General features: G+C 43.0%; 1 protein-coding gene and 1 long non-coding RNA gene across 9 annotated transcripts in view; one reads left to right on the forward strand and one right to left on the reverse strand.

The window, feature by feature from the left end:
- AFF3 (ALF transcription elongation factor 3) overlaps window positions 1-27451 on the forward strand; it is a 246805-nt gene that overhangs the window by 42548 nt on the left and 176806 nt on the right. For 5 of the 8 annotated variants that reach the window (XM_081199269.1, XM_081199267.1, XM_081199266.1 and 2 more), the window contains 2 exons: window positions 8885-9005; window positions 12259-13047. In XM_081199269.1, coding sequence (XP_081055395.1) covers window positions 8907-9005; window positions 12259-13047 — 888 coding nt within the window. In that variant the 5' untranslated portion in view covers window positions 8885-8906. Of the gene's footprint in view, window positions 1-6267; window positions 6343-8884; window positions 9006-11189; window positions 11397-11443; window positions 11791-12258; window positions 13048-27451 lie in introns of those variants that run through there. The other 3 variants (XM_081199270.1, XM_081199272.1, XM_081199271.1) reach the window with 3 other exon arrangements.
- LOC308589822 overlaps window positions 12407-27451 on the reverse strand; it is a 120663-nt gene continuing 105618 nt past the window's right edge. The window contains exon 3 of the long non-coding RNA XR_014009498.1: window positions 12407-12531. This is a non-coding gene — a long non-coding RNA (uncharacterized lncRNA). The remainder of the gene's footprint in view (window positions 12532-27451) is intronic.

The raw sequence follows: 27451 nt of genomic DNA on the forward strand, positions 1-27451 counted from the left end.
AAAGCACATCAAAGTGCAAGTAGATAAATAGGTACTGCTCCGGCGGGAAAGGTAAACGGCGTTTCTGTGCACTGCTCTGGTTCGCCAGAAGCGGCTTAGTCATTAGTTCGCCAGAAGCGGCTTAGCCACATGACCCGGAAGCTGTACGCTGGCTCCCTCGTCCAGTAAAGCGAGATGAGCGCCGCAACCCCAGAGTCGGTCACGACCGGACCTAATGGTCAGGGGTCCCTTTACCTTTACCTTTAAGGAAAAGCAGGACATTCCTGAATCAAATCAGAAACCAGAACGGCTTCTGTAAATCTGGGACTGTCGCTGGAAAATAGGGACACTCACAGTGGTTGTCAACCTGTGGGTCCCCAGATGTTGTTGGACTACAACTCGCATCATCCCTGAGCTCTGGCCTTGCTAGCTAGGGGTGATGGGAGTTGTAGTTTAACAACATCTGGAGACCTATAGGTTGAGAAAGGCTGAGAGGGTCTGCAATGTGACTCTGCCATGCATATCTAGAGCCAGTAAATGCCCACAGGTAATTAGATAAAAAAAATAAGAAATAAACATGAGTTGTGAAGAAGTTAGTAGTGGCCACAAACTTGGATGGCTTTACAAGAGGATTGGACAAATTCACGGAGGATAAAGGCAGTCAGTGTCTACTAGTCATGATGGCTTTGCTTTGCCTTCATGGTCAGAGGCAGTCATGTTTCTGAATACCAGTTGCTGGAAACCACAGGAGTGGGGAGTAGTCTTGTGTTCTGGTCCTGCTTACAGGTTCCCCACAGGCATCTGATTGGCAACTGTGAGAACAGGATGCTGGACTGGATAGGCCGCTGGCTGGATCCAGCAGCCGCCTCTTATATAGTCCTGTCCTACTGAAAGTCACAAAACAGTGCATACTGGAGCTAAATTTGTCGCTTACATGTAAATGCCATACAGTATACCATTGGTGTCTAAATGGTGTTTAGCGTGCTGTTGATTTTGAGTTTATAAGTGCTGTAGTCTGATCTCTTTCTTGTTGGTGTAAAATGTTTTACACCAATATTTTACAAACTATTGTTAAAAAGGTTAAAGTATCGCTTTGGGTGCAAGTAAATTTAAGCAAGAAGTGTGGAGGAGGCGGTATGGATTGTATCCAGTCAGCATACGCATTTATTAACGCCATGTGAGGAATTTTATGTAGCGAAGTGGCTCTGAAGTAACCCAGTGCCTTTTTTCGAAAGCAATGCACGTTTGATATTACATAAGATAAATGGGTTTTGCTAATTGAATCAAAGGATACACTTCCATACAAAAACAGATTATAAAACAAGGCTGGAAAATAAATATAATTTAAGTAAAGATGTCTTCTAATTAGTAATTGTTTTTGCTGTTAAACAAATTTTCAGTGGCAGAAAGTATCTTTTTCATTATAAACCTAATAATGGAGATTGTAATAATAGGTGTAAATTAATGTGGTGGGAAAACATTTACAGTGTAACATTCTAAATTAAATATGACATTAGCAAGTCTAATGTTTAAATGCTGTATAATTAACATTTGTTCAACTCCTGACAAATTAGAGCAATATAGACTTTAGATGACTTTATTTATGGCTCAGGATATTTTTCATGCCTGTTTCCTTTGATAAACACAGAGGCAAGTTTTATTTCTTTGAAGGATGCTGTAGCAAGACATGTGCTACACTGACAAAGGGGAAATCAAAATGCAGGAGAACTTAAATATTAACCAGAGGCATTTATTTTGCAAGTAGTATGTCATGATTGTTAAAAGATTTAGTAGCGTCATCGCTGTAGCTGTTCATTGCTGTATTAGAAATAAAATACTGAGAATGGTTTATGCATAGCAGGTACAGAGGTAATAATATCCACTGTGCAATAAAATATTTGAATCCCCCTGTGTGCCTCCTCAGTGCATACATTGCTCCACTAAGTGCTTTGCATTGATGTTTGCGTCTGCAAATAAATATTGCCAAAATGCTTTCTTTTTATAACAGCAGCTAATAGAAGATTGAAAGTCAGGCACAGAAGCAACGAAAAATTCCCAAACAAACAAAAAGCAGTTACAGATTTAATATGTGACAAAAGGATATCAAATTTTGCACATTAGAGTCCCATAAGGATCCATGCTAGACAGAAGGCTTAACAGAGATGGAATAAAATATGGTCATCTGTTTTATCTGGAGGCATTATTTTTAATCAGGATAATGCAGGTGTTAGCTTGAACCTCAGCTGACCTGATGGAGGGGTTCTTAGGGCCTAGCTTTAGGCTCTGATTTTCTCTGAATGGGCCTCTCAGTCTGCCTTCCATCTCCAGTACGCATCAAGAGATGTAATGGCAGCCCCAAATGACCTGCTGATTCTGAAGTGGGAATTTCAAGGGACTTAAGCATTGTGAACTACCTAGGACTGGGGATTGTACAGAGGCTTCAGAGAAGGAGGTGGTTTTTGTTAGTTCCCCCTCCCTCTCTGCTGCAGAGCCTAATGCCAACCCACCAAATATTCTCTAGAGCAGCGGTTCTCAACCTGTGGGTCCCCAGATGTTGTTGGACTACAACTCCCATCATCCCTGAGCTCTGGCCTTGCTAGCTAGGGGTGATGGAAGTTGTAGTTCAACAACATTTTGGGACCCACAGGTAGAGAAAGGCTGCTCTAGAGGGTTGGGGGACAATTAGGAACAACACAGGAGGTGGTACAGTGTGGGTTGCAAGCATGAGAAAGAATTGGGAGAAATTGCTTGGGTTTAGCCAACCCAACACTCATCATTCCAGCTCAGCCAGTTCAGCCAAAGCTGGCTGAGCCAAGGTCAAGGTAAGCCCCCCAAAAGTGGCATTCTGGGAGAGTGGCAGGGGTGGGACTGGGCAGGGGGAGATTCACCTCATTTCAAACTTCATTCACCTTGGTCATGCCACCTAGCAACCCAGCAGAAGTTACACAGGCAAAAAGGCTGGTGTCAGGGAACTGTCATCAGAGGCACGGGAGAAGGAGAGGGTCTCTGATTCTGCAGGGGAAGGTCCCAGCGCTAGAGGGAGACTCAGCTGGGAAGAAGGGGAAGAGAATGAGTGTAACACCAGGGATCCAGGAGAGCAACGGGACAGGGAGGTGCAGGGGCTCCAGGACTCTTCGTTGGAAGTTAGCGAGGAGAGCCCAAGCACCCCGCTGCCCACGCCCACCCTGCGCAGGAGACTCCCGCGCAGTGAGAGGCGGCGACGATTGGGCGTCAAACAACTCTTATGTTGGCAATGCTTTAAGAAACGCCCACAGACAGATTCTACGAGTGACTAAGGGCAGCCACGCTGAGATGGGCTGTGCAGTCCGGAGGGTTTAACCAGGCAATCTAATGCTCAAACGGAGCAGGATTACGCACGAGTAACTCCCAACCATTATAGCTGGTATAAGTTAAATTCCCATTTCCCCCTGCCAGGCTCAGGCCAGCTCAGCTGGCAGCAGCCATGTTGCTGAACAGAGTTTGAAAAAGGGGGAAATTACACTGGCATAATCTGCACCAGCATAAATTATTCTGGGTTCCTATTGTTTGAATTGCTCTGTCTATTCAGATCCTAACAGGCTAAGTCTCAAACCTTCTAATTACCAAACCATACAATCATCAATCACAACAGCAGCAGCAGCAAAGTTATTACCCCTCAAGATTAATATTGAAAAAAGAAATTCGGAAATAGGTTTTTCAATCTACATTCAAACCAAGGACTTGAAAGAAAAGATGTGGTAGGGGAAGAAAAGAAGTAAAAAAAGCAAATGGTTATAATTGGTTAGGTCTATGACTCTGTTCATGGTTTGTGTACGAGAGGGAGAGGCAGAGATTCATTAAGTAATAATAAAACATTTTAAAAGGAATGAAAATAAAATATTTTTTCTTCTTCAGGTCTTCATTTCTGTAGGCAAAGCCATCAATTAAAATATCAGTCTCTTAAGAACTCTGTGTACCTACACATTCACTAAGGATAGAACTCACGGTACAATTAAGTATCCCACTAAGGGCACATCAAACTTAAGAGCACTTAATTGTATACAGCATTGAGCCGTATGGGTATGTAACATTTCAAACCCACAATGTTTGCTTTGCTTTCAAAGCATTTGTATGCAGTCTATAATACAGTAAATCTGTCACACAGAGTCTGCCCCATACCAAGTGCTTTTTAAGTCAAGCGAAACACAACACAGCATAATATGGACATCATTTTCTTGATTAACTTTGATGAACCTCCAGTCATTATCCATTATAGTAACAGTAAATTGGAAATGCTGCTTTGTTAGTGGTACACGTATAGGCAGTTTTGATGAGTCATAGAATTTATGGCTACTGGCACTTGACATTGATAATGAAATGCCATATTTTGCCTTTCCTTGGAAATAAAATACGACATACAGCTGCAATTATGCATCCCTTGCTTTATGCAAGAGGATAGATAGTTCTGTGTCATCGTTGCCTTTATAATTTTTTTACTCCAGAAGTAAATGAACCAAGTCAAACCTTACAGGGCAGGACAAGCAGCCTCTATGCAAAAAAAGGGGGAAAGAAGAAAGACACCAGGAAAGGCAATATTCACAAGACAGTGGGGGTTATTTCAACTTCCCAGGACACATTACCAGCTTAAAACACAGAAGGTTGGGTGTTGTTGTTTTTTATCAGCTCAGATTGAAACTTGTTTGGAGAGAAAACACACCAAAATTCAGTATTTCCGAAAAACAACAACACAGGATAGATACAGGATAGATTACGGCTTACGTTGAATGTACACCACTTGCCAAACCAACATTGGGAGTCCATTGGATGAAGAGTAAATGTACACAGCTCTAGTGTGGCCATTCTAGAGCAAACCTCAAAGGGAGTCTGTAACATGAAACCACTGAATTACATCAAGAGGTTCAGCGCTATCACTTGTGGCCTGAACCAAGACTGGAGGATCATTAGCATGTGTTAATTGGCTTACTAGTGCCAGGGTGTCTGCATTACCAACTGTTTGTGAGTTGTCACTATTAATTAGGTACTTATCACCCTCTGTGCTATTCTGCATTCCCTCTGACCTCAGTATTTTACAACCTTCTCCCTCCCCACCCAAAACCCCCTCATGTATTTGTATACCCATAACTCGGGATGACACTTCATGCATTTTGATTTTAATTAGTTTTAAAATACCTGTTTTAGCTGAATTTATTAGATAGATAGATGATACATACATACATATATACCTAAATACACACAAAATCAAGTGGTATATAAATTTTGTTGCACAAAGAAAGAAAATGCACCTGATAGGCTGAACTGTAGTGCATGAAAGCTTATGACAAAATGAAGTGGTTAGTCTTTAAGGTACTGCAAAGTGTTTATTGCTTTTGAGCCAAACTGATAACCCTTGAGTGTGCACATATCTGTGATTATAGAACCAGTGTTGCAACCAGAGATGTGAAAGCTAGGAGCTAAATGGCACCTTAAATCTAGGTTGTGGGCACTGCAATGGAGTGTCTAGGTGCACTTTTTTATAACAAGAATGCAAGCTGAAAATGAATGAACTGCAGCTAAAATCTTATGTTCGTTTTTCACACGGTGTAGTCCTCATCTGAAGACATATTTCTCCTGCCCGTCCCCCTAATATTCTTATGAGGATACCTTCTCCAGTCTTCAGAGAGTGGCTGGAAGTGGGGAAGCAGAAAAGGTTTCTGCTTTCATTCCAGCAGTGGCAGTTTTAATCTGAAATCTTAGGTGCAGTACTGAACCCAGAGCTCAGAAACTGCTCGCATTAATGAAATTACCTGTCGCGCCTAGAACAATGGGAGTTTCCAAAGCTGTATAGAACTACTACCCCCACCCCACCCCGGGCAAATTAAAATTGTATGAAGCGAACAAAATTACAGTTTTGTCTCTCTCCTCACCAAATGGGGTTGTTCAAGACAGCCTGTGAATAGCCATTTTCTTTAAAGGAGAGCACACTAGAGACTCGAAATGCACCAATATACCTCTTTCTGTGCATATTGACAGGTTGAAAGGGAGTGACAGGGAGCAGGAGCAGGCATAAGCAACACAGGTCCCATGGTGGGCTCAGCACAAAATATACCCATTAATGAATCCTAGGAGACATTCCAGGGTAGCAGAATCTTTGACCTTCATGACTCTCAAAGAAGCTGCCGCAAGTTCATTAAAGGAGGGGGGGAGGTGAAGCTGAGAGGGATTGGGAGACTCACTAGGGTTCTTAGAAAATTGCAAAATGGCCTTATGACATGAATTTGAATTTATTTATTTTTTGTTTTGCATAGTTAAAACCTCTGAGGATTTATCCTCTTGTGATCTGTTGAGACAATTTAACCTCCTTCTTCTAATCGTGCCACTAAACAGGTTAGTTGTGTTGCTCAGAAACATTTCAAAAAAAGGTTGCATCTTGAAAGTGTAGCGTCTTCTTGAATTATAAAATATTTTTTTTTGGGGGGGGGGAATAAAGAAAATATATCTGCTTTCCCAAGATGAAGCTTGCAGGATTCATGCACCGAGTATTCAGATAGCTGGAACGTATTTATTACCATCCTAGAGTAATCGTGAACGCAATTAAAACCTTTCGTCCTCAATCTGGCTTCTGTCCGTGTGTAAGTGGCTGTTACCAGAAGACTCTGTGTGATTGTATTGATGTTTATATGGCCAGTTTTCATGGTTGGTACAAATCATAAAAGCTATGGAGGATGAAGCGTAAATGAATCCAGCTTCAGAATTGCTGGGAGCTAAAGTTTTAAAACTCATGCTGCAAAGTGAAAAATGAAATTTAACCAGGCATTTTGGTGAAGGAGAAGTAATTTATTGGATGTAAGATGAAAAGCTGTGAGAGTAAACATCAATCTCATCTTAGACACATGTCAGTGATTGATGTTTGCTCTGCACTGCAGCCTGGAGGTAAACTCTTTGAAACAGCATAGTAGGTACTTTATCTGTCTGAGGGAAAGAACACAGTTTGTTAAGTTGCTGCTTTTTTATTTTTTTTGAGACCCTGCTACATCTTCATGTTCAATCAAAGGCAAAACAGTAAATCAGAGTAATTGCTTTGCCCTGTGGCATTTCTGTTTGTAAATGGAGGAAAAAATACTGCAGAACCCTCAAATTAACTTCTGTTTAAACTAGGTGAAAAGTCCAAAAAGTCACTGGCAGCCCAAGTATAGCATTTTATTAATCATGTCACCAGTCCATCAAAAGCTAGTGCTTTGTTTTTCTTGCACGGCAGCTGATGCTTTTGTTTCAAAATGCTTTTTAGCACTGAGGAATGTAAAGTTGTCACTTCTGGGAAATCATAACAAGCCATTAGCAACACAGACTTTATAAATAGTCATCATTTATTTATTTTTGTTTAGCTGAAAATGACAATGGTATGAATAAACTGGCCAGAAAAGGTGTTGGATATGACTGATATAATGAGAAGCAAGCCTAATCTACAACTTACTAAGTGCTTGTGCTGTTCAATAATATAATTACCCAACATTATTGTATTGATTAAAATGATTATTCATATGAATATATGACGCTACCAAATACTGAAGATTATTGATCCACCGAGCCCAGTACTGTATTGTCTACTACTTTGTGAGGCAGTAGATCAAAGAGAGAGGTCTTTCTCAGCCTTGTTACCCGGGGCTAAACTAAATTCTACCACTAAAATAAAATAATTACTTCCCAAGCTGTTTCATTTGGCCAATATTGTGAAAGTATATTTCCGTTTCTGAGCACAATTCGAAGTGTTTAAACCTTTAAAGCTTTGCCCCTGCATACCTAAAGGAGCAGCTCCACCCCCATTGTTCAGCCTGGACACTGAGGTCCAGCTCTGAGGGCCTTCTGGCTGCTCCCTCACTGCAAGATGTGAGGTTACAGAGACTCATTTTCTGCACTGTGCAAAGCACTTCATAGGCCAGCTGTCAGAATAAGGCAGTTTCACACCTTCATCTTGGTCAATCCTTTTATGAAGGGGCTGAATTCAGTGTAGCAGAACAGCATTCATGCATTTGTATTCACAACTTGCAGCCATCACAGCACGTTCATGACTTACTGTACTATGAATGTAGCCACCGCCAGCTCTGTGATGTCTTAGTGCATAGCTACAAGTCATATCAGCCCATATGTGGGAGACTAACAACAAGAATGTCTTGGTTGGGATGGTTGTTTTCTTTCAATCCTCCAATTCTAGTTGGTTGGCAAAAAGGATAACAATTGTGGCTAGGCTAAAGTAGCTGATAGTTGCGTTTGTACTTTCATGACCACAGTTGATTAATGGAGATCAGAAGAAGGTGCATTACTGTGAAAATGTCTATGGTATATAGCTTTAACAGCCCTTTAGGGGCTCATTAATGAAAAGAGAACTATAGAATCCAACTGGAGTGATTTCATTTTTAAGCAGCATTCTTGTCTAACACCCTAAGGCACTGAAGCCCTTTAGATTTTGCTGGACAACTGCTCCCATCATCCTTGACTATGCAGATTGAGACTGATCGGAGTTGGAGTCCAACAGTAAAGGGGGAGGGAACACAAGAGTTCCAAGCCTGCTCTAAAGAGCTGTCATACAAGGAAATGTTTTCATCATTTCTATTTAACCATAGCTTTAATTATTGTGCACTTTAAAAAGGACCCTCCCTTTTTTTTCTTTGTCAGAGATGCTTTGACACTTACCCTGTTTCATTTCACCTGTTCGACATAGGTCCCCTAAATATCTCATCCCTCCAGAAACTGGGTGAGTGTGTGTGTTTGTGTGTATGTGGACTTTAATTTCCTTATTGGAATGGCACCCATCACATTCCTGTTCTTTTTTTCTTTGTCACCTGTTTGCTAATTCACCCTTCTGTATGTAGTTATGGCTACCCAGGGTTTGTTGCCTTAATTCTAGTTTTCTGCTTTTCTTTTGGTGCAGTGTCTATGACCCTGACAGAAATATGCTGCGCAGGAAAGAATGGGAAAGGAGAAATCAGGAGACCCAGCACGAAGATGGCATATTTAATAACAGCTACTCCCTCTTCAGTGAGCCATACAAGGTATATATATATTTCCCCAATTTTCCTCCCTGTTGTTTGATTGTTGCTCAAAGCAGGTAAGGCAGTTTAGGAGAACCCAATTCCCCAACTTAAAAGAGAATAATCTATATTTAAAGTGTCCCTTACAGATGCTTGTCTAACCTTTTTTTGAAAACTTCCAGAGAAAGCCAGATGACAGCTTATTCAATTGCTAACCCTGCCCTCAAAGTGGGATGCTTAGAAATTTTTAATTTTGTAGTCTCTTCCATCTTACCATCTATGGACTTGTAAAGGGGGCCACCTACTCCTTTATCCATGTCATTCATGACAATATTGAATGTCACCATATCCAACAACCAAAGACTGTTGTTTGTTCTTGGGCAGAGCTGCTGACTGTTAATGAACAAGCTAAGCCATGTTGTCTGGAAGTTGATGCCACTAGAACACAATGGCTGGTTGTGAGCCAAGTCAGAACCAGGAGATGTGGCTTGAGGTCCTTCATGCCAGAGTGAAAACAAGCCTGGTCCTGCTTGGACACCTCCCTTCACCTCACCTAACTGATGGGCCACCCGCCTGTGCTCCTCTCCCAGCTGAGCATGCAATACTGCCTTCTGGTCTAATAATGGACTGGGATAGCCAGTGTGGTGTGCCTTAATGCTCAGGCAGTGCTGGCTGAGGCTGATGGGAGTTGCATCTTGAGGGCACCGTGTTGGCTACTCACATACTAGACTCATTTCCTTTCTCCTCCCCGCACCAAATACATTAGCTGCTCTATAGCAGGTCGTTCTAATCCAATAGTGTGGAATCTCTGGCTGTGGGCCTAATTAGGCCCATCAGCTGCACACATACCCCAGCTTGACCCATGAGACTGTTTTGGCCAAGCCATTTCCACCACCTGCTCTCTAAACCTGATGTCATATATGTCAGGTGCAGGGCAGGTAAATGCATGGCCGGACCAAAGGGCGGGTGGCAGATACCACCAGCCAACTGCACCTGCAAAGACCTGTGTGCAGAACTTTGCATGTGTCAACAATCAGCTGATTGTCAAGGCAATCAGCACTATGTACAGCACTATGCAAAAATGGGTCACCTAATGTCATTGTGATGATGACAGGTGACTGACAAGAAACACCCGGCCCCCCAAATCTATCAAATCTATATCAATATCTTTCTTTTTAAGAAATCACATGAGGGATAGGTCATAAGTCTTGCTACAGTTCAAATTTATTAACAAGATTTCCCTTGCCCACTCAACAAGTTATTTTATCAAGAGAGAGTAGGTTCTTCTAGGGTTTTATGTGTGCCATAATAAAACTGTATTGTTTCCTAGTAACAACTGAGTTTTCTTCAAGTTGCTTGCCAATTAGTAATTTCAAATTACACAGCACTGTAATAATTTCGTTCAGTAAAAGCGACCACATAAATTATTTTGTATGTCCTACTTTAATTGGTCATTAGCTATAGGCTGCAGGATATACTTTTTTGTAGTCTGCCATAATGAACTGGTCTCACAAAGCATGCATTAATATTGATGTCTCATTGAGTTTTAGATGTTTATTTTTCAAAGTACGTGAAAGGTGGAGCAGCGTTACATTCAAATATGTTTCAAAAAAGTGTTTTAGACTTAGATCAGTACCTAGTTGTTGGCTCCCGTCTGTATCAAGAGACAACAGAGTGTGCTTCCTGGGATGAAGTGAAACCACTGTGTTAACAGCACCAAAGTAACATTACATGGTGCGCAAGCTTGGGCAGTGTGTATGGAGATCCTGGGCTGCCCAAACATCAAGACCCCTCTCTCAGCCTCGCTGCTGTCGTCCAAAGGAAACAGAGCAATACATTTGGCACCAGCTTGGCTACCAGAAGGAGGCGTACAAGGCACCATCCCAACCATCTTAGGGACTTCACTCCAGATTTGCATAGGGTTTGCTCCTTAGCTTTTTCTTCTCCCAAAGATGTCCTGCAAGGCGGCAGAGGTTTAGGATCAGAGTTTTCCTTTTCCTAGATGGGCTACATTCCCAGGTTGACAAGCCTCATTTGCCCCTCACTTCCCTCTGCAGCACATGCAGAAACCGCCTTCTTGACCGTTGGACTCACTATTGACCTTGCCCGCTCAAATCTGCTGGAGCTTGTCATAACCTTCAGCTCACCAGGGTTTTGAGACCCATCAGCTACCCTCACCTGGTTTAGCTGGCCAGTCAAAGGCGCTGCTGGGGTGTGGCTGCTGTCACATGCTGACAGCTTCTGGGAGCTTACAATGGTCAAACAGAAATATTCTAGCTCTAGTTACATTTCATGGAAATCACTCAGTATAGTTAACAATTGTCCATATGACATCACAATATTCTCAGAATTGTTGGAGAGGCTGTGGAAAAAGGAGTCACCCTTTTCCAATATTGGTGGGACTTCTCACAGGTATTTAGATTCTGGACAATGGTGGGCCTAATATTTGACAATACTCAAATATCCCATTCCAATTTCACTGCAGATTTGTTTACTAAATCTTTGGGATGATCAGCTGAAAGGGTTCAACTTTCAGGAACTCTTGACATCGATGCTGGTGGCTGCCAGAACTTCAGTTGTCCTAAAATGGAAAACCTTACAGGACTTGTGACTCACACTGTGATATAAAAATATGTGGAGTTTAGCGATAGCTGAAAAATAACTCATAAATTACATTTTTTCAAAGGCTCGTAGGATCCTGAAAAATATTATGCTGTTTGGTGGGATTTTGTCATATATATACCACAAATACAGACACACAGGACTTCCTCTCAATGGTATAACAAGAAATGTGGCTTTCCTAATGGTATTAAATACTCTACTTTTACCTGATTTATCTCTTCCAATTATACTTTGCTGCTGTTTGTTTGTTTTTTATTTGTACTTCTACTATTTTTATTGTATTGCTTTGACTTCAATTTAAAAAAATTTAAAAACTTTTTTCTGCTTCCAATATGATATGCTTGGAAAAAAATGTATTAAATACAAGTGATACATTTGTAATATGCATAATATATACTCTGAAGCTCATGTAGCTTTCCATGTTCAGAGTAAATTGGAAACCTTTTTGCGTCCTCACAAAACAAAACATTTTATGTGATTCTTCATTTAATGTGCTTCTGAACTGTTGCATATTCATGACGATTTCCTTTCTATTCTTTAAGGTGCCACAAGATTCTTTGTTATTCTTGATGCTACAGACCAACATGGTGGCTACTTTCGATTTTGTTACAGAATGATAATTTAAAATTATTCTCGCTTACTTGCTTTACAGACTAACAAAGGCGACGAGCTCTCCAGCCGTATCCAGAATACCCTGGGCAACTACGATGAGATGAAAGAACTGCTGACGGATCGATCCAATCAAAGCCACCTTGTTGGTGTTCCAAAGCCGTGTATCTCACAAACGTCTGTGACCAAAGCTGAGGAACACTTCATTGCTGACACAAAGCCCCACACTCACGCTTCTCCATCTTCCCTACCAGCGGCACTTTCTGGGCAGTTGGGCAAGAACCCTGCAATGGGTTGGCAGAAGTCTGGGCACACTCTGGAGAACCAGCAAAGGGGAAGCAAACATAGACATGGATTGCCGGATGCACACAATAACGACTTCAAAACGGTTAGCCAAAAGAACAGTTTAGAAAAGATTACACATTACGCATCCAATCCCTCATCACCATCTCCGTCAAGTGTTGCGCAAGGTCCTTTATCGTCTTCACTTGGGGACAACAGCAGAACACAACAGCAGCCGTCAAAGCTGAGTTTTGGTGGAGAAGGCGGAGCTCAGGCTCAGGAGAGGCCAGCTATGCATAGCAATGGACACTGTGTGCAGAACTTTCCTCCTTCACTTGCTTCGAAGCCCAGCATAGTTCAGCAGAAACCAACAGCATATGTAAGGCCAATGGATGGTCAAGATCAGGCTCCTGAGGAGTCTCCAAGATTGAAGGTGCCAGCTGAAACTAGCCTGCTCTGCACCTCATATAGAGGAATGCCTTCTGCCAAAGTTGACTCAGCTAGGACAAAGTCAAAATTGACAAAATTTAATATTCCCAAACAAGAAGAGGTAAGTGCAACAGAGCTTTCCATGTGCTGTTGATGTACTAGTTAATCACTTTCAAAACACTGACATCCTACATTGACTTTTTTTCTCTTAGAAAGTATACTTTGCACTGCATTTTCAGGGTATTCATTTTTACTCGGTGTGTAAGTGGCAAACTTACACAAGGACTTAGAGTGGGGTGGGGAGGGATTCCAGGCCATTCTTCAAATTTGCCATTGTCTCAACCGCTTACTTGGCTAGTAAGCTACAGTTTTGGTTCCCATTTGGCCCGCTCCCCTTTAGTGCTTAAATTTTATGATTTCCAGTGACTTGATTACTAATCCCAATTGAAAATGGATTTTAGTTGATTGACTATTTCTTCACACCTATGTAATGGTGGTCAGTGAATAGCATTTAAAGTCTGAAATGGGACAGGGGTTGGCTGGTAAGAAGTCAGTGCCCTGGTTCAAAGGATATAGATGTATTTCTTTCTAATAGCATCATTAGCATGTACAGATGAGAGCCAGAGACGAACAGGTTCTGTCAGCACTCAAACAGCAAATTGGCTCCAGCTACATGACTTAGAAATATTGGTACCGTCACAACAAATAGTGGGCTATTGTCCAAAGGTTGGAAGATTAATACTGTGATGTACAACGGGAGCTTCATTGGGTCTTGGAGAAAGAAAACAAAAATGTATATGTTTTTTTTTTGTGTGTGTGTGTGTGTGTGTGTGTGTGTACAGGTTTGATTGGATGGATTTAGGTGATGGTGTATGTATCACAATGTCATGGTGTGGTCCCTAAAGAAGCCACCCCTGGATCCATAGGTGTATGCCAGTCACCACCCAATGAACAATACACTTTATTTATTTCATAGACTCATAGAATTGTAGTGTTGTTGTAGTGTTGGAAGGGACCATGAGGGGCTCGGACCCACAACTCTGAGATTAAGCATCTCCTGCTCTCCCAACTGAGCTATCCCAGATTTTATTTTCTTCATCATCATCATTATTATTTTAATTATTATTTTGTATACTGCTCTTCATCTGAAGATCACAGGACAGTTCACAATATAAAAATACAAAACAAGAACATAAAATGCATAATAAAAACAAGAACGGGAACAAACCAATAACCTTCATCCCAATAGGATTATTGGAAATATATGTTGTTGTTTCCTCTTCCATTCCTCTTCAAGTTCCTCTTCCATTTTTCCTCTCAAGGTTTCCCTATCTACAGGCAATGAAATAGCACTTGAATGCAAATTATAGGCCATTATTTTTAAATATGCAGGAAAGGTTGATTTCCCATGCAGTTTAGTTCTTCATTTAATATTGTTAATCAGCTTTTGAAGGTTCTCAATATCAAGACATAAAGAGAATCTTAAAGTAATTTTTGCAGAAATTGTTTTAATGAGAATACCCTAGCTGTCCGTTATGTATAAAGGTATCAAGTGTTCGTTCAGGATTTAATTTTTAGGAGTCAGTTTCATCAGCATTAATCAGAATTCATATCCGACCTCCTTGGACCTTTCAGAAATCATCCTACTTCTCAGTGTAAATGATAGCCTCTCATCTCAAGTGCTGCTGTTTCACATTTAGAATTTTATTGTAAGCGGCTTATGAATTATATTACTAGAATGATGAAGGTCTGAAGTGCTGAACAGAAACATCTTGCAGTATAAAATAGGCCATAGAGAGACACTTGTTTCCAGTATAGCTCTTCTAAAATTATTTGCTAAAGATGCATCCATTCTCTTTTATCTTGAACTTATGATTCATGTTCTTGTTCTTGGTAGATTGAAAAAGCCAAGATCCAATGTCTGGACTCAAGACATGCACTAATTTCCCCCCTATGTCCTTGTATTTTTAGACATGTAAAGAATTGTACTAAACTTACCTACTAAGTAGCATTATGTTCAATGGGTCATGTTCCCTCATAAGTCTGTTTAGGACTGGAGAATTGAGGGGAAATTTATAAATGCACGTGTTAATTAGGTTGTACTCTTTATTTCGTTAGGTCAACTTCCAGTGTGACAAATGAGGCTTTCCTTAGTCAGAAAATCTATGTAATTGTTCTTTTTCCCAGTGAACTTCAGTCATTTTGTGGCAGTTGCTGGCTTGGGAAACATTTTACAACCTATTTTTATTGATGAATTCCTTTTATAGTCCACATCAATTCATAATATAGACATCAACTGTCCAGTCCTATATATTAAAACTGGGGTCATATTTATTGGATCTTTTAATTCTGTGTTAATGTCTTTAGAATTTTGACATTAAAATTAGAATATTACACATAGATAACTTAGTGATTAAATTGCATTAGTTTTTTTAAGAATGATTTTTTTCATTGGAGTTATTTTTGTCATGGTTTTCCTATATGCAGTTTACACAAGGGTTTATGAACAGTGCCAGTTTTAGGAACAGCAGCTATCACTTAAATGTATCCTATGCAACAAACTCAAAAGTTTGTATATCCAACCTTCCTATTTATTCTGTAGCCCTCTGTGCCCTCAGGTGACCATTCCTGAAGGTTAGGATATCCTTTGGAATGGCATGGGTAATGACACAGGAGCAAGGCTGTAACTGGAAAGTGGAATTGAAGTAAATGGGAAACACTTATCAAGTTCCAGCTGATCATGCTATCATCAAGTTTGATCCAAGCCCAAGAAAGCATATCCTGAGCCTGGATTAGATATATTACTGGTAGTTGTCAGGCTTGTTTGCTTTTCACAGAGGAAATATCCCAGAATATTCTATTACACTGGGGCAAGCCACATCTAGATACCTCATCTAGGTGAGTCTAAATAAGTCAGTAAGCAGGCAATAATTAAATCAGGCATGTCCAAAGTCCATTTTGGGGGCCTAATCCGGCCCTTTAAAAAGCTCAATAACTTTGGGGTAAAAATGTAAAAAAAGCTCAACAACTTTGGTCGGCCCTCACGCATGTTCACTTCATCAAATCCGGCCCTCTTTGAAAAAAGTTTGGGCAACCCTAAATTAAATCCCAGCCTAGTATGGTTGCTGTATTTTACCACTAACCATCAACAGTAGCCACAATAAGGGGATTTTCCCACAATATTTTTTTTATAGACAGAGCAAGGAACAAGACACAGAGACGAGCCAGTCAAAGGCACAGGCACCGGTTGGCAGAGGTGGCCCACCCCATTTAACTGCCTGAGGCAAATGGGAAAAGTGCCACCCCCCTCCCCTGAAGCCTTGCTTACCAGGGTTGCATGGCAACAGGTGGGCAGGGCACCAGCAGGAGCGCTGCCTTGTGGGATTCTGCCACCTGAGGTGGCTGCCTTAGTCCACTTCATGGGCGAGCTGGCCCTGCCAGTTGGTCGTATGAATATTTAATACCCACTGCCCTTTACAACCTTAGCAGGTCCTCCATTCCCTTGCCGACCTTTCGCTGTGAATGTGTACCTATGCTACGCTCCTGCCAACCAGTGTTGACAGTGCAATGAGCCAATGCTCTAACTTGGTATAATTTAGCTCCCTATGTTCCTATGTGCGCATGAACGTCATCAGTAGGAACAGCAGCAGCAGCAGAATCATGGGTCCATCCAGTGCTTTTTTTCTTTAGGGGTACTCTCATTTTCCTACTCATATTGAAATGCTGCCCCTCAATGAAGCCAAACTTAAATTCACAAAATGTTTAGGGGTATGCGTCTCTCCAGAAAAAAAGCACTGGGTCCATCTGGTTGAAGCACTCTACGCTTTTCCCTTCACCATTATGGGGTCATGTTCTTTTCCGTTGGAAATGGAAATGAATGGAAATATCCTGACAATTTCTGCTTAATCAATTTTTGGGGAGCATCCCTCAGATTTCTGGGGTGTAACATACGCCATTTACCAGTTGTAATGTTTCATCACTTGCCTGTGCCATCTCAAATCAGGTTCTAGGCTGCCAGAATATATAAGCTGGATAATATGACATCCTAAATATTATTCCGAGTGGACATTTGTGACTACTGTGATAATATCAGTCCATAAACTATTTGTCCTCCTTGCGCAAAGTTATCATTTGTAGTTTAGAGTGCACTTTAGAAAATGAACCTTTGCATTTAACTTCCAAAAGGAAACACAGACCAATTTCTAATACAGTTTTTAATTTTTGATAATTCCTTTTTTCACAAATGGTTCTTTGGAAAATACACTGTATATTTGCTCCTCTCTCCATGGTTTGCCACTCTATATTTTGAAGAACATAATTTGCAGTAGCAAAAATCGGAGAACATGCTGAGCCTAGACATTTATTTGAAATGCCATATTATGTGAACCTGTTAATGTCAAGACATATCTTAGGAGTATCACATAAAACTGCTGACCTTTCCTCAGCTCTTGATTACTTTTTGTCTTTCTCAATTAAGGAACTGTTCAGAACCCAGTTCACTGTGTGACCCTGAGTATATAAATCTACACTGATAATTTCATGGCACTTGTACATTAGAAATTATGGTGCATCTATGGACATAACTTACTGCTCTACCTCAGTACATTGGACAGACTGTAAAACAGATGGAGCAGGAATTTCTCAGATATACTGCAGGAAAAAACACCCAGCTATATAAAGGAGAGTATGGTGAAGCTGTGACTCTCTGAAATAAGGGGCAAGCTAGATGATATGACAGCACAACCCAGCTTGGATAACTCAGAATGGGAAATATTGATTTAAATATCAATTTATGGCAGTGGGAAGGGGTAGCTGCCAAAACTTCCCCTCAAAAGCTGGTCTTGGAGCCCAGTGAGAGCAATTCTGTCCCCCAATTCTGTGCTTTAAATGGTTCCTACCCTCTTGGTAGGGACGCGGGTGGCGCTGTGGGTTAAACCACAGAGCCTAGAGCTTGCCGATCAGAAGGTCAGCGGTTCAAATCCCCACGACAGGCTGAGCTCCCGTTGCTCAGTCCCTGCTCCTGCCAACCTAGCAGTTCAAAAGCATGTCAAAGTGCAAGTAGATAAACAGGTACTGCTCCAGTGGGAAGGTAAACGGTGTTTCCATGCGCTGCTCTGGTTCGCCAGAAGCGGCTTAGTCATGCTGGCCACATGACCCGGAAGTTGTACGCTGGCTCCCTCGGCCAATAAAGCGAGAGGAGCGGCACAACCCCAGGGTCGGCCACGACTGGACCTAATGGTCAGAGGTCCTTTTACCTTTACCTTTTACCCTCTTGGTGGTTATACAACATACTAATCTGCCACCATAATGTTTAGCATAGCTGTAGGCAGGGCCGGCCCAAGTCATTCTGCTTCCTGAGGATGAGGAGCGGTTGGTGCCTTGCCCCCATGCTAAGGTCACATCTGCACCATACGGTTAGAACACGTTTATAGCACTTTTATAATCCCCAAAGAATCCTGGGGCTTGTAGTTGCCCCACCATAGAGCTACAGTTCCTAGTACTCTTAATAAACTATGGTTCTCAGGATTCTTTGGGGGGGGGGGTTATGCTTTAAATGTATGGTGCGGCATGATCACTGTGCATATTATCCAAGGCTACCCGAATTATTTTGGCACTTGAGGCACAGGATCTCATAAGCACTTCTTTTCCTTCCTGGCAGTAAAAACACAACAATTTTTTGTAAGGTTCTTTACACCTAAAATGTGTTGCCTAAGGCAGCTGCCTCAGTCTACCTAATGTTAAGGCCAGCAGCTCTGGCCCCTAGACTGCTAGCTACAGATTTTGGAAAATTAATGAAGGAGAAAGTTCATCTACTCGCTTTCGATTTACAGGGGTTCTTTCCCCCCCTCAGTGCAAACTGAGTACTGGTGCAGGGGGACTTGGACCAGCTAACTTAGTTCATATAAACTTTCCTACTGGTTTCAAGATTTCTCAAGCCTAGGCAGTCCCACTGCCTTTAAAAAAAACCAAAAAACTGTGTCCCTCTCTCCTTACTATTATTTTTTTTTAAAAAACATATTTTTATTAAAGATTTCTTGGTTTACAAAAATATGTGTAATGTCTTTTTTTCCAAGTTACATTTTCTACAGATCAGTTTCATCTGTTGATAAAGGAAGAAAAGGGGGAAAGAGGTGGAGGAGGGGCATGGTGAGTGGGGGTGGGGTCAGATATCAAAGTTTCTATTCTACTTAATGTATGTGTGGGGTTTTGTGTCAGCATCGCTTGTGCGGGTTCTCTTTACTATTTGCTTGTGTTTCTTGCGACATTGGATATTGCGTCTGCACATGTCCACGGCGCCGGAAATCACTTCTGCGCATGCCCAGACGCTGAAAATTGTGCCTGCACAGAAGCGATTTTTGGCGTCTGGGCATGCACAGAAGCGATTTCTGGAGCCACGGAACAGAGTCCCCATGCTGCGCCGCGCCGGTTTAGCGGGCGGCTTGGTTCGGGGGCAACTCATGGGCCCCTTCTGGCCCATGGGCCTTAGGTTGCTGGCCTCTGACCTAGGGTGTGGTTGTTTGTGATTGTCTGTGGTGAACTTTGTTTTCATGTGTGAGTGGGGTGGGTGGGTGTTTTTGAATCAGGTTAGCCATATTGATTCATATGCTGCTGGTGGATTCTTGTTGTCTTGTTGGGCTGTGTATGTGAAAAAGGGGAGCCATACCGGGTTGAAGGCATCTTCTTCTATTTGTCACGGTGTCAGTTTCAGTTTGTTGGTTAGTTTTTCTAATAAGACTGTTTCCCATACTATTTGGTACCAGTGGTCCATGCTTACTCCTGACAGATCTCTCCAGTGTCTGGCTGTGATGTTTCTGGCTGCTGAGAGTAGGTGAGTTATGAGCTCTTTATGATGTGAGTGGGCATTATTATTTTGGAAGATGTTTAGTAGGGCCAGTTCTGGGGTGATTTCTAATACTTGCTTAGTTATTTTGCATATTTCTTGTAATGATAATAATAAAATATTATGAATATTCTAACAACAACAACAACAACAACAACAACAACAACAACAACAACAACAACAACAACAACAACATTTCTTGTATGATTGTTGTCCAGAATAGTTGAATTTTGGGGCATTCCCACCACATGTGGAGGTATGTGCCTGTGGAGGTGCATCCTCTCCAGCACTTTGGTGAGGTTCCTGGGCGTATTAGCGCTAGTTTCCTTGGTGTTAGGTACCATCTGTTAGTGAGCTCTCTCCTTCCTATTAGAGACACTATCTAGGACCTGTGGTAATCTGCCCAGAGCTGTGATTCCTAAACTTGGGTCTCCAGCTGTTGTTTGACTAAAACTCCCATCATCCCTAGCAAGCAGGACCAGTGGTAAGGGATGATGGGAATTGTTGTCCCAAAATAGCAGGAGACCCAAGTTTGGGAAACCCTCAAGAGTAGTAGCCTGTTGCACTATTCACGATCACCTCTGTATAGTCTGTCCAGCTACTGTAGCACTATGGTCTTGATAAATCAGCCATCAGAAAATTCTCACTGAGGGCTTAAGAAATGTTTGGTGACCTGTTTATGTCATTTTCCATTTGTTTGCCTTCCAGATTACGAACCACATTTACTATATCAATTGAGCTGCAGGTTTTTTCCTCTTGTCCTTGATCATTGTTAATCCTACATCAAATAAAAAAACATACGAATGCAGTTAGCGCAGCAGTTTTCTGCCACTTAATGCAAACAGTCTTAGGATTGTTGCTTAAACAAGAGTGATAGTTATTGGGATGCACATGTAATGAGTGGAGAATCACTTTGACTCCGTGGGCCAGATACTTATCAGACCAAATTTGACAGGCAGGGACAGTTGCCAGCCTGACAAGCACCTGATGTTACAGGTGGTTTGGTGCTTGGAAATCCCAAAGTCAGTACTTCATATATGCACTTCCTGACTTGGTTTGTTGTGGATGTTGCTTAGTTTGTGCTACCTTATTGGAAGTAGTCCATCCACACTGCATCTCTTAAATGCACCTCCAAATACACATTTCATTCTAAGTACAGTGGTGCCTCGCAAGACAAAAAGAATCTGTTCTGTGATTTTCTTCGTCTAGCGGTTTTTTCGTCTTGTGAAGCAAGCCCATTGATGGATTAGCGCTATTAGCGGCTTTTAGCGGCTTATCGGATCAGCTGATAAGCGGCTTAGCGGCTTAGAAAAAGGGGGGGAGGGGAAAAAACCAGCAGGAACTCGCAAGACATTTCCGTCTTGCGAAGCAAGCCCATAGGAGATTTGTTTTGCGAAGCACCTCCAAAACGGAAAACTCTTTCGTCTAGCGAGTTTTCCGTCTTGCGAGGCATTCGTCTTGCGGGGCACCACTGTAATGTGATGCATTATATTACTTTTAATAAATCACAAACTCAGGTGTATTGACTCAGAGAACATGAAAATAAATGTGTTTGTCCTCCAGTTCTCCTGCCACTCCCTGCCACAAGTCCTTTAAACTGCTAGAGTAGGATTGGGGAAACATTTTCAGCATGAGGGACAGATCCATGTCAGCGCCCTCCCCCATGGACCATTGTTGCAAAATTAAGGTAAATATTTAAACTATTTTCTTAAAAAAAGATATTTACACTAAGGAGGCTAAGCAATGTGGCAATCAAATTCCACCTCTCTTTTGTTATTCTGGTAACGAACTGTAAAAAGTCCACATTTAAATATTTTTAAAGGTCCATGATTTCTAAAGGCCCAGTTTCCCTTGCTATTGTAAGGTCATGATTGTGGTGTTGTTTGCACAACATGAACAAGTTAATTTGTAGTCAGAAACACAGTGCAATAAAAATTCGGGCAATAAATTTTAAAGCTCTTTCAAATGTCACTGTGCTTCTAGGTGACTCCTACTTTTAAATTTGAAGTCAACACGTAAGAACCTACTAAACCTTTTTCAATGAGTCAGTTGTGTGCATAGCTGAATGGTTAATATGGAATTGGGGGGAAATGACCATGTAAGATTATTTTAGTTTGTTCATCATTGTTGTTTGATAATTGTCCTAAAATTAATGGCAGCTACAGAGAATAAAAATTCGACTGAACCAAGTATAAATATAGTCAGCAATTTAGACTGTTCTGATTCAATATGAAAATGTATTTTGATAATAAGTGGATTCCTATCTAAATTCATGAGTTCCTTTCATGACACTTTGGGTTAAGCCTGAAATAGATTAATCTTTTTTTTCTGATAAACTTTTGTAAGCTGTGATTTCTCTGGTGACCACATTTAATTGGATATTAAATAAAGTGCTTATCTTTATACCAACACATTTTTACAGCTTTCGTTTTTCACCTGAGTCATATTTCTTCAGCCGAAGAACCAGAATATGTTTGATTCGAACCATTATCTGCTAAGACTAGAATTAAAACACGTTAAACATTGGTTTTAAGTATAGGTTTCAGGGTGTGTGTTTTTTTTTAAAAAAAAATGAAGACAAATAAATAAATTACTTACAATTTAGATAAGGTTTTTGAGCGTTCAGAGGGCTTCATTTACATGATATAAATGTAATAATAAAATAAAATATCAGGAAGGCTTAGAATAGCCATGTAAGGTAGAACAGCACTAACTAACCTCTTGTTGTGGGTGACTGCTCAGAAGAGAGACTTGCCTAAGATCATGTGGTGAGTTTGTAGCTGAGATTACCGGTATATTTTATGCTGTTTTATATGTGTTTAACCGGGACGCGTGTGGCGCTGTGGGTAAAAGCCTCAGTGCCTAGGGCTTGCCGATCGAAAGGTCGGCGGTTCGAATCCCCGCGGCGGGGTGCGCTCCTGTTGTTCGGTCCCAGCGCCTGCCAACCTAGCAGTTCGAAAGCACCCCCGAGTGCAAGTAGATAAATAGGGACCGCTTACTGGCGGGAAGGTAAACGGCGTTTCCGTGTGCTGCGCTGGCTCGCCAGATGCAGCTTTGTCACGCTGGCCACGTGACCCGGAAAGTGTCTCCGGATAGCGCTGGCCCCCGGCCTCTTAAGTGAGATGGGCGCACAGCCCTAGAGTCTGTCAAGACTGGCCCGTACGGGCAGGGGTACCTTTACCTTTTTTATATGTGTTTAAATGGTACTTTATTGCATCTTTGATATGTGGCTTATAATATGCTTTTGAGAGATTCCCCCCCCCCCTTGAAAAGCAGAATACAAATTTATTTTAAAAAATAAAACCAAGGCTTTACAACTCTTTTAGCACAGTTGCTATGCAATCCTACACCTACCTACTCAGAAGTAAGTCCTACAGGATCACATAAGGTTTATTCTCAGGTTAGGTGGGTGTAGGGTTGCAGCCTTATAGCCATTATACTTTTACCTCATACTAGATCTAGCTTCTCCGTGTTGAACAGAAAATGAAATTAACATTCTACTTTTCTAAATATGAGGGGTGTAAATTTGTTTCATGTGGGGTCTGAATAATGAGAGGAATTGGGATGATTTTGAGTTGCCCTCCCCTAGTCAAAGCATGGTGTCAGTAACCCCCTGCGTTGGATCGTGGCCCCCACAAAGACTTACTCTGTTCTGTTGCTCTAAATTTATTTACTGTATAGCTCTATGTTTTCCTATATGTCTTCTTTTCTTTATGGGCTTTGCAAAAATAAGCTTTCCTCCCTAAAAATCCTTTGGATCACTGAGGAGCTCTGGATTTAATCATTTATTTGCTAATGCACATCTGTGGGGGGTGGGAATCCTACAGTGCTCTGATTTAATAAAACCAAAACAAAACCGTTCAGAATTCTGTCAGTAGTGTTCTAGGAAATCTCACATTCTAAGGCCTAATGGAGGACACACAAAAGGCACCAGATAAGCTTGTGTAAACCTGCAAAGTTCAGTGGTGCCTCGCAAGATGAAATTAATTCGTTCCGCAAGTCTCTTCGTCTTGCGGTTTTTTCGTCTTGCGATGCACGGTTTCCCATAGGAATGCATTGAAAATCAATTAATGCGTTCCTAGGGAAACCGCCTTCAGACCAGGTCCGGGGACAGTCTGTCCCCGGACCTCTTCTGAAGGCTGGGGGGGGGGGGACAAGGGCTTTTCTTCCCACCCCCAGCATTTTAAAAAACCCTGGGACAGCGGAGGACTTCTCCGCTGTCCGGGGCGATCTTAAAATGCTGGCGGGCGGCATTTTAAAATCGCCCCGGACAGCGGAGGACTTCTCCGCTGTCCAGGGCGATTTAAAAGCCCCTGGGAAGGCAGGCAGGGGGGACAAAGACTTTCGCCCCCTGCCCGCCTTCAGAAGGTGTTCCCGCCCCCCGCCCCACTTCGGAACAGCTTTCCGAAGTGGGGCGGCTGGGGCAGGTGTCCCCGCCCCCCCGCCCCACTTCGGAACAGCTTTCCGAAGTGGGGCGGCTGGGCCAGGTGTCCCCGCCCCCCCTCCCCACTTCGGAACAGCTTTCCGAAGTGGGGCGGATGGGGCAGCTGTTCCCGCCCCCCCTCCCCCCTTCGGAACAGCGTTCCGAAGTGGGGCGGATGGGGCAGCTGTTCCCGCCCCCCCTCCCCCCTTCGGAACAGCGTTCCGAAGGGGGGCGGATGGGGCAGCTGTTCCCGCCCCCCCGCCCCCCCTTCGGAACAGCGTTCCGAAGTGGGGCGGATGGGGCAGCTGTTCCCGCCCCCCCGCCCCCCTTCGGAACAGCGTTCCGAAGTGGGGCGGATGGGGCAGCTGTTCCCGCCCCCCTCCCCCCTTCGGAACAGCGTTCCGAAGTGGGGCGGATGGGGCAGCTGTTCCCGCCCCCCTCCCCACTTCGGAACAGCGTTCCGAAGTGGGGCGGATGGGGCAGCTGTTCCCGCCCCCCCTCCCCACTTCGGAACAGCGTTCCGAAGTGGGGCGGATGGGGCAGCTGTTCCCGCCCCCCCTCCCCACTTCGGAACAGCGTTCCGAAGTGGGGCGGATGGGGCAGCTGTTCCCGCCCCCCTCCCCCCTTCGGAACAGCGTTCCGAAGTGGGGCGGATGGGGCAGCTGTTCCCGCCCCCCCTCCCCCCTTCGGAACAGCGTTCCGAAGTGGGGCGGCTGGGGCAGATGTTCCCGCCCCCCGCTTCGGAACAGCGTTTTAAAATGCTGGGGGTCGGCAGCGAACGCTCCCGACCCCCAGCATTTTAAGATCTCCCCGGGACACGGGGAGATTTTAAAATGCTGGGGGTCGGCAGCGCTTCGCTCCCGACCCCCAGCATTTTAAGATCTCCCCGGGACACGGGGAGATTTTAAAATGCTGGGGGTCGGCAGCGAACGCTTCGCTCCCGCCCGCCAGCATTTTAAGATCGCCGGGGCAGGCGGGGGGAAGGCAGGCGGGGGGGGGAGCAAAGACTTTTGCCCCCCGCCGGCCTTCAGAAGAGGTCCTCTTCTGAAGGCCGGCTGTGGGCGAAAGTCTTTGCTCCCGACCGCCAGCATTTCCCTATGGGCTTTCGTCTTGCGGTGCAAGCCCATAGGGAAATTCGTCTTGCGAAGCGCCTCCAAAACAGAAAACCCTTTCGTCTTGCGGGTTTTCCGTCTTGCGAGGCATTCGTCTTGCGGGGTACCACTGTTTTTTGTTTTTTGTTTTAAGTATAAGCATTGGCTACCTTTCTTTACAGCCGTGTGAGGCACATGTGAAAGCTATAGCAATCCCAGCCATTGCTCAAGGCCAAGTGAAAGCTGGGAAAGGGGAAAGGCGGAGAGTTTGGCATTGTATTCATGGGAGTGGTGATGGAGGTTCACTTTCATTCTCCTCTTACTAAAGAAAAGAAATGGTAAGATTGCTATGTAGTTGTAACCTTTAATTCCTTTCACCTTCTCTAACTGAAGACATTGTTTTCTGAAGCTGACAAAATTAAAGGTACCAGCGGCCATGCTCTGGCTAGCAGTGACTATATAGTTTTGTGATGTAAGTTGGTAGGAATCTTCCAGGCATGTAGCAGTGGACTTCAAAAACATTAGCTAAGTAAGTACATAAATCAAGGTTCGTTGTGGCATTATAAAAGCACCTGAAGACATCATCCGTAATTTGCTTGCCTAGTAGCAGGGTTTGTCATCTAAAGCTGTTCCAGTGTTTGCCTGGCCAGCAAGAGGACTTCTTAGAACATCTGATTTTTTCTGATTTGGGAACAAGGTGTAAAGGTTTTGTCCTATCAGTAGAGATGAATGGAATAGACTGCAGAGGCAATGTACAGTCTGAACATAGAGTTTATGCGATATATGTCTCTGAAAGGTCACAGTGCATCTAAAAAAGATGAAGATCAGCTCTACCAAAATAAGATGGAGCATCTTTCTAACAACAGCCTCTAAAACATACTTTCAACAACTTTTATTATGGATCTCCAAGTTTCCACACAAGCTTATCATTACTCATTTCTGTTCCACTATTCAGTGATGTGCACTTATCCTCTATAATACGCAAAATGTCTTACAATCTCACAAACCTACATTGTAAATGCCTTTCTCGGGTAACTCCAGGGACAGATGTATCCAACAATAATTGTATGCACAGACAGCGCAATTCTTTGCAAACTAGTTCTCATTAAAGTCTTGACATTAACCGTTTGCAGGTAATTATGCTTTACCACATTATTTAGTCTACAGGATGGCACTAATGATGCAGTAGCACTAATTACTTCCGTTGGTATTGTGCATGTACAGGGGTGAGATGGATAGCTATAGTGTCAGTTGGGGGCATGCGGATTTTCTCATGCAAACACCTGTCTGGGTTTTCTAATTGCCAGCACAGCTGCATAGACGATACAGTTTACACAAACACAGTTGTCTGTAGTGTGTATGTTGGACTTGATCATCTCTAAGTTTAGCCATCTCAGATCTACAGGCAACAAGATTATTATTTGACTATCGGGATCATATCCCTCTTTAGAGAAAGATGCTCTTTGATTATGTAATTGCATGTCATAATCTAGCATAGCTCGGGATTTCCCCAGGGGCGAAAGAAAAAGGAATATGGTTCTGCCTCATTGCATGACCACCTTGAGATGATAAATTTGAGTTGGGGATGAGGGCCCATGGGCAGCACTATACCAAGGTCTCCCTGAAAGTTGTGGGGGCCACATCTTGGCTTGGTGTTCTGAGCTGGGCAGGAAGTGGGCGTGGGGGATTTCTCTGTACATCCCTTTCACGGTCGCATCCCTTCCTGGTTAGGCTTAGGCTAATGTCTGGAACATTAAAGGTAAAGGGACCCCTGACCATTAGGTCCAGTCGTGATCGACTCTGGGGTTGCGGTGCTCATCTCGCTTTATTGGCCGAGGGAGCCGGCGTACAGCTTCTGGATCATGTGGCCAGCAGGACTAAGCCGCTTCTGGTGAACCAGAGCAGCGCACGGAAATGCTGTTTACCTTCCTACCGGAGCGGTATCTATTTATCTACTTGCACTTTGATGTGCTTTTGGACTGCTAGGTTGGCAGGAGAAGGGTCCAAGCAACGGGAGCTCACCCCGTCGCGGGGATTCGAACCGCCGACCTTCTGATCAGCAAGTCCTAGGCTCTGTGGTTTAACCCACAGCGCCACCCGCGTCCCATCTGGAACATTAGTGGATCTTTTATTCTAGTCCACCCTTGAAGGTGAATAGCACCTGAGAGAT

This window comes from Podarcis bocagei (assembly GCF_964188305.1).
Source record: "Podarcis bocagei genome assembly, chromosome: 6".
NCBI classification, from domain to species: domain Eukaryota; kingdom Metazoa; phylum Chordata; class Lepidosauria; order Squamata; family Lacertidae; genus Podarcis; species Podarcis bocagei.